We start from the raw sequence: 7,590 nt of genomic DNA, 5'->3' as shown, positions 1-7,590 counted from the left end.
TTAAATAGAGTGCGTCCTTTACAATTACTTCCTTTACACATATATTCTTCAGAGCCGTTGCTATCTCTGATACTCTTCCCTCGATTAACTCTTTCCGTTATGCGAACGTGGTTTATGAGGTTCATGCTGTGTTAAATGCCAACTTGTTGGTAGCGTAAAGAACATAGAAACGTTAGATGCACAAAATATGACGAGATCCAAGACGCTGTTTCCCAAAACTCTTTTCTAGCATGGCGACCCATGCTGTGAATTTCCTAGGCTAGTATATACTGACGCCCATCAATTTGTCATAAAATTCCTATAAAAGCGCCAAATATGTGGACCTACTTGTTAGAGATTGATTGCATGATTACAATGCAAATTGACTGATTTTATTGCGTTTGATCGCAGGTTGAACGAATTAGTAAACTGACAACATCATACATACAGACAGTTATCCCCCAAAAAATGTATATATAGTAAAATAAACATTTCACCGCATGAAATGCATGCTCCATAGGACACTTGGCTGAACTATTACCTTCTTCTTCAGCCGTTGTCGATCCACTGCTGGATGAAGGCCTCAGCATGATATCTCCAACTATCTCTCTCCCTTGCATGTGTGTACCAATTGGTTTCATTCCAGAATTTCTGTATTTCATCTCTCCATCTCTTTCTTTGCCTGCCTCTGTTCCTTTTCCCGTCAAGCGGTGTCCATACAGTGGTTAGCGTGCTCCATCTTCCCCTTCTAGTGACATGGCCGGCCCATGTCCATTTACGATGTTTGATTATTTCCATTTTATCCTGTACCTTTGTCTGTTCCCTTATCCACTTATTGGTTTTGTGATCTTTGCATGTTATGTTAAGCATACTCCTCTCCATGTTATGTTGTGCGGCTGCTAACTTTCTTTCCATTTTAATTGTTAGTGTCCATGTTTCTGATGCATATGTCATTGATGGGAGGATGCATTGGTCATACACTTTCCTTTTTAAGCATAGTGGTAGATTGCCCTTCATGATGTGGCTGTATCTGCCAAATGCTTGCCACCCTGCTTTGATCCTCCTCCTTATTTCATTATCTTGATTCCTTTCGGTGAGAGTGAACCTTTGTCCCAGGTAAATGTATTCAGATACATGTTCCAATTTTGTTCCATTAATGATGATATGTTTGTGTTTAACTGATTGGTCTGCCATTACTTTGGTCTTCTTCATATTCATTTTCAGTCCTCTTTTCCTGCTTGCTATGTCCAAGTCCTGTAGCATGCTCTCCATTTCGTTGAAGTTGTTAGCTATTATGACTATATCATCAGCAAAACGGAGGTGGTTGAGCTTCTCCCCATTCACATTGATACCTTTATCTTCCCAATTGATGTCTTTGAAGATGTGTTCTAAGCATTCTGTAAAGAGCTTTGGAGATATGGTATCTCCCTGCCTCACTCCTTTCCTTATTGGTATTTTGTTGCTTTCTTTGTGTAACTTAACAGTAGTTGTGCTGCCAGTATAGATATCTTTGATTACTTTGATGTAGTTAGTGTTGATGTCTTGCTCTTTCAGTGCCTCGAACTATTACCTACTTTAATATTATTGGAACCTGGCTCGCAACCGACTGCATAACCTTGGTCGCCCATTTTACGGAACGCCATCCCGGCCAGTCTTTTAGGGAGCTCGAGTCCATGCTCCGTATCCTAACATAGTTACCAGAACTTGTGCTACACGCTTTCGTGAATTTGTACTTCTGCGCGGAACCAGTGGCGGAGCTAGGGGTATTGGTCAGGATGGGCGAGAATGGTCTGTAGGGGCGCTTTCGACACTATCTAAGCGGAGCGCCACCACTGGTTGGCGCGTAGCGTACAGAAATTTTTTGAGTAAAGATACTCCCTAGATTGCCGGAAATGACCCTTTCCGGGCCTGGCTAATTTGCAGATAAACGAAGAATAAATAGGTGTCATCGCCAAATTACACCAACAAAATGTGACAAATGTCAATAAGTAGATGAGAGCGCAATAAAAAAGTCAATAATCTACACTAAGTAAAAAGTGGTAAAGAGCTGAAAAGGGCGCTAGCAGTCCATTTGAGTCTGTCAGGGGGGGGGGGGGTCCGCCCCCCTGACTGTATGGACGCTCCGCCACTGCTCGGAACATTGTCAATAGTAATTTTAGGGTTACGTTCACGTAGCGTACTCGAGTTAATACACTTTGTACTCGTACTAATCGAAGGAATTTTACTAGTACTCATGTTGCTGTACTCGTATTACAAGTTTGCCCCCTCCCCCCCCCCATAGCTTGGGATGCCTGGATTAATGATCTACAACCCAAAGTGATCATATTTTATCCATATAGTGTGCTACCTTGAATGCGATTTTAAAATAAAGTGACGGTAACTTTATTAAGAATTCATCAATTTCACTTTAGTGATTTTGTCCTTGGTTTGAGATTTCTCATAATTTTATTTTAATTTATAACATTTCTACGTAACGCCACAAATCGGTGATGGATTTTTCGATGACATATCAATTGACATATGAAAATAATCCATGATACTGTCCTCGACTCTATGCATTAGTGGGTTTGTGAAAAAAAAGAGTGTAACTTAAGACAAAAATGCAAGTTTGCCGAGCAAATGGTTTATACATTAAAAATAAAGTACCACCTGTCATCATATATAGGTCCAACAATATCAGTATACATAATGTCAGCCCATCGTAAAGTGCATTTCACCTTTGGTTTCAACTTGGAAAATAAACGAACTTAACATCTCTGCATTACAAGCAGTTGCAACGAAATAGGTTTTGATGGATGAATAGCGCCAGGTTTGACCCTAGTACAGAAACTAATAAAGATGCCAATTGCGGTAGATGGAAGGACTATATAACGCAGTACTACCTACAGATTTCAAGCATTAAGTTTGCACATACTGAAAAATATATATTGGAAATAAAAGTAATCCCAGATCTATGGACTTACAATTTTGATGTCGATGATTTTATGTGAAGGATATAAAGTTTATTCATATAACAGTGTTTTCGAAAGATGGTTGGAGCGCAGAGAAAAAAGCAAATACTACTTGGTGGAAATTACTAAACATATGGTCGGGAAAGAGTAAATGGAGCTTTTTTGCCGAATGGAAAGGCATTTCGTATGAGCGAGTGGAGTTGGTTCAATCAATTGGAAGTTAGCGCTACCAAGTAAAATTAAGTAATATCCATTTGGATTCGAAACTCAATGTGTATTGATAACAAAACATGTGAACGCAATAATAATTACTAAATCAAAATAGATTTCTTTGTCGCGAGAATTTTTCTTTGGACGACGACATCTCAGGATTTACGCTTGGGATTGATTGTAATGTACATTTTCGTTCTTACAGGAATTTCGATGAAAATAACAGCTGTTATTGAGCATTTCACTGATTGAGCGACAGGTACATTGAAAAATTGCCTTAAAATTTTTAATAACGTCTTCAAATTTATGTCACTGTCAGATTAATCTGCGGCATGAAGGAAATGTGAATGTCAAAATTTTCTGATTAAATATTTATGCGTGTAAGTTAAAATCAATTAATGTTAAAATAACTGACGGGCTTTAGAGAATGTTGATATTTACATCACTTTATCGACTGAACACATGAATAAATATAACATTCGGACAACGATTAGACGAATAGGCTACAAAAGTGACAGGGATATTTCACTTCCAAGTAATCCAAGAACAAGGTATCTTGCCTATTTCTAATGAGGGAAAGATTGTATTTGAAATTTGTATAGCAGGCCTTGACAGATGACATGGAGTAATTTTACAATTGGGCGATGATTTTTTATTAAATATCACTGAGGTTAAATCACGTGACTAATGACGTTTGGATTGGATTATCTGGTCATGCAATGTTAATTTGTCTTAATAACTGGACACCATACCGTGCAATAAGAGAGACATCGAGGTCTTTGGGACGCCAAATAGGTTTTTAATATACTCGTAGATGGAACCTACATATGACTTAGTGCATCATTAGTAACGTTGCAAGGACGTTTCGATTCGATTAAATCGTCATGCGGTAAATGTTAACGTTTCTTCATAAATTGACACGATACCGTTAAATATTATAAGGGAGATATCAAGGACTTTTGAACGCCAAATACGATGATTCTATTCGTTTGATACTCGTTGATGGAACTTAACACACGAATGCTACAATGTGAGTTTCTGTTGACGTCATCAATCAGCTGTGGTATTGTAATCAGGCATACTACCGTGAAATGCTTGTTAATAATGAGTGGGTTATCAAAATGAGCGAATCTTTCAATTTATCCTACGAGGGTCTCTTAGCATCCTGCGACGACCAGCTTGCTTCAACAAAGAGTTTACGTAACGTCTACGTCACTATATTCTGCCTGATAGTTGTGGCTGCGGTTTTAGCAAACGGTACTGTCTTATACATAATTTACATTCGACAACTCTGGCGTGACGTAAGCGTCGTCATGATAGGGAACCTTGCGATAAGCGACATCTTTGTTTGTGTCGGTGTTCTCGTTCCGGAGATTTCAAAATGGATCGGTTATTGGGAAGGTAACATCTACACATCTCGACATGTCTGTCGAATTCATGTTGTAGCAGAGACACTTTTCCCAACGGTGACTATATTCTCATTGGTTGTGATGAGCTTCGAGAGATGTCGCATTTCGCGTTCGAAGGTCTTACGGAATCGTCAGCCGCATCGTAAATCTATCTGTTACTTCACACTGGCCTTGGTATGGATCTTAGCTCTTTCATCGTCCCTTCCCGTGATCAAAATTTGCCAATCCTTCCATGACCAGTTCTATTATGCGGAGGATTGGGGGAAATTTATGAATATATTCGTCATTTTTCGTTTTATTTTGATATATTTGCTTCCTTTGTTACTCATTGCATGTTTTTATACTATCATGGCTACAACGTTGTACAAAAGCCTTAGAACGACTCGAGAATTAGCCAGTCAAATTAGGATTAATACGGCAGGGAAGCGAGCTCAAGAGAGGCGCAGACGGCTCGCAATTATGGTTTTTCTTCTAGTCGTAGTATTTGCCATAGGATGGTTGCCTTTCTACGTGTTTCGATTTCTTTTTTATAATCCGGAATTTTTCTGTTCCAATATCGTGTTAGGTCACTTGAAGAACTTTCGCTTAATCTTTTTCTGCCTTCTGTCGTTGCTTAATCCGTGTATAGTTTACGTGGTCGGCGCCAACTTCCGCCGGTACCTGAATGATGTATTCAGGTGTAGAGAAGACAATGGTAAAGATGGATATCAAACAAAAAAGACAACTGTCACGTGTAATTTGGGGTCGAATGTCGTTGAGGAAAATGATAGTTGTATACAACAGAACGGTGACGTAGATGTTTAGGTAAGACCTAAATTAGACCAATAGCAGTTTATATGTTTTGATCTGCATGTATGCGGCCCCAAGCTCATAAATATGCGCTTGAAGGACAAATAATGGTTGTACGCATGATCAGACGTTTACTGCCGTCATCGAATCACTTGTTCTCACCATAACCTATTTAATTATTTTATCGAATTTTCTCCGTTGATGTTCCGGGAATGCTTTTAGGGAGTAGAAAGCACAGGACAGTATTTTAAATCAGTATATAAGTCTGAATGCTAACTTTGGAGTCGATGATGATGATGATGATGATGATGATGATGATGATGATGATGATGATGATGATGATGATGATGATGATGATGATGATGATGATGATGATGATGATGATGATGATGATGATGATGATGATGATGATGATGATGATGATGATGATGATGATGATGATGATGATGATGATGATGATGATGATGATGATGATAATGATGATGATGATGATGGTGATGATGGTGATGATGATGATGATGATGATGATGATGATGATGATGATGATGATGATGATGATGATGATGATGATGATGATGATGATGATGATGATGATGATGATGATGATGATGATGATGATTATGATTATGATTATGATTATGATTATGATTAAAATGTCCAATACTTGACACAAACAAGCAAACGAGTAATACAAACAGGAGCACTTATATGCAAAAACATACCATGGCCTAATAAATATGTGCTTCTAACAAAAATTGGGCTGAAATTCTGCCGTCGTTGATAGGCCTGACCACAGGGGTGACGGGTCGGGGGGCTGTAGGGGCAGATATCCACGGAACCCCGGAATACTCTTGAGCAAAACGGTGATTTCCAAATGGGGCTCGGTGGCGTGAATGTTCCGGGCCCGATCCCATTCTCGACGCCGCCGTTATTGATTGGTAAGAATGCCATGTTAATTACAAATTTGAGTTAACAAGCTGCATTACTTCTTAATTGTATTACGTTCGTGTTGAGCATGGCATTAGTTGAGAGATATTAGAAAATGAACTATATGGTTATGTAATTTCAGTGAGTTTTAACGATTCATAATAAGTATTTTCATCATCACTATATTGTGTATCATCACTGCTTTCATACATTTTCTATATGATTAGTTGCATGATTACAATAGCTGGACAACCAGACGTCCTGCACGCCCCGTAAGTAGCTAAGTAGCTAACTTTATAGGCAGGTGTGATGCAGGGTATTACGTTACCCCTGGCAACATGCCGGTAGTATCAACGGGCCACACCGCACCTCCTCACCTTGCCCCGACTTATCGATGGACCTACATCCTGAAGAATTTGGCATTAAATTCCAGTTAACAGTCTCGAGATATTGATATAACTTATTTGGTTCACACCAGTGGCGGCGGAACCGGGGGGGCTTGGGGGGGCTCAGCCCCCCCAATAAAAAAGTTGAGGGGGCAAATGCATGATAAGCCCCCCCAATATTTACCAAGGCTCCGAAACGTGCATCTGCCCATTTTTCAATGCATACTTGTCGATCTGTCCGATGCACACGTATACTCTATAGGTGTAATAATTTTAGTAATTGCTGGGGGACCCTCGGCCCGTCCCCTGGCTATAGACCACATTGTCACCCCAACCGCGTCTTCACGCCCCGTGAAAAGTGGAAGCAGTGAGTGTGAGTACCGGTAAGCGTAACACAACTTCGTCTTAGGCCAATGACTTGCCTCATTTCAGCCAGTTCTCCAACATCCCCTTACTTAGTGGCGGAGCGTCCATATATACAGTCAGGGGGCGGATGCCCCCCCCCCTGACGGACTCAAATGGACTGCTGGCGCCCTTTTCAGCTTTTCACTACTTTTTACTTATTCGCGATTTTTGACTATTTTATTGCGCTCTCATATACCTATTGACATTTGTCATATTCTGTTGGTGTAATTTTCCGACAAAATGGCGACGACACCTATTTATTCTCCGTTTATCTGCAAATTAGCAAGGCCCCGGAAAGGGTCATTTCCTGCAATCTAGGGAGTATCTTTACTCAAAACATTTCTGCACGCTCCGCGCCAACCTGTGGTGGCGCTCCGCTTAGATAGTGTCGAAAGCGCCCCTACAGACCATTCTTGCCCTCCCTGACCAATACTCTAGCTCCGCCACTGCCCTTACTACACTCAAAAACATCTTTGCGAGTACACTACGAGTAATAGCTACTCTCTTAAAAAAACATCGAATATACAAATTACA

The 7,590-nt window shown here is 40.1% G+C and overlaps 1 protein-coding gene across 1 annotated transcript in view; it reads left to right on the top strand.

The window, feature by feature from the left end:
- The first annotated feature begins 2,426 nt into the window (after positions 1-2,426).
- LOC139960362 (neuropeptide CCHamide-1 receptor-like) overlaps positions 2,427-7,590 on the top strand; it is a 7,566-nt gene continuing 2,402 nt past the window's right edge. Inside the window, exon 1 of the mRNA XM_071958676.1 lies at positions 2,427-7,590. This exon is cut by the window's right edge and continues 2,402 nt beyond it. Within this exon, the coding sequence (XP_071814777.1) occupies positions 4,232-5,353 (1,122 nt within the window). The 5' untranslated portion in view covers positions 2,427-4,231 and the 3' untranslated portion in view covers positions 5,354-7,590.

Source organism: Apostichopus japonicus, chromosome 19, assembly GCF_037975245.1.
Source record: "Apostichopus japonicus isolate 1M-3 chromosome 19, ASM3797524v1, whole genome shotgun sequence".
NCBI classification, from domain to species: Eukaryota; Metazoa; Echinodermata; class Holothuroidea; order Aspidochirotida; family Stichopodidae; genus Apostichopus; species Apostichopus japonicus.
Note: the sequence above shows the minus strand (reverse complement) of the source record. Positions and strands in the feature narration are given on the sequence as shown.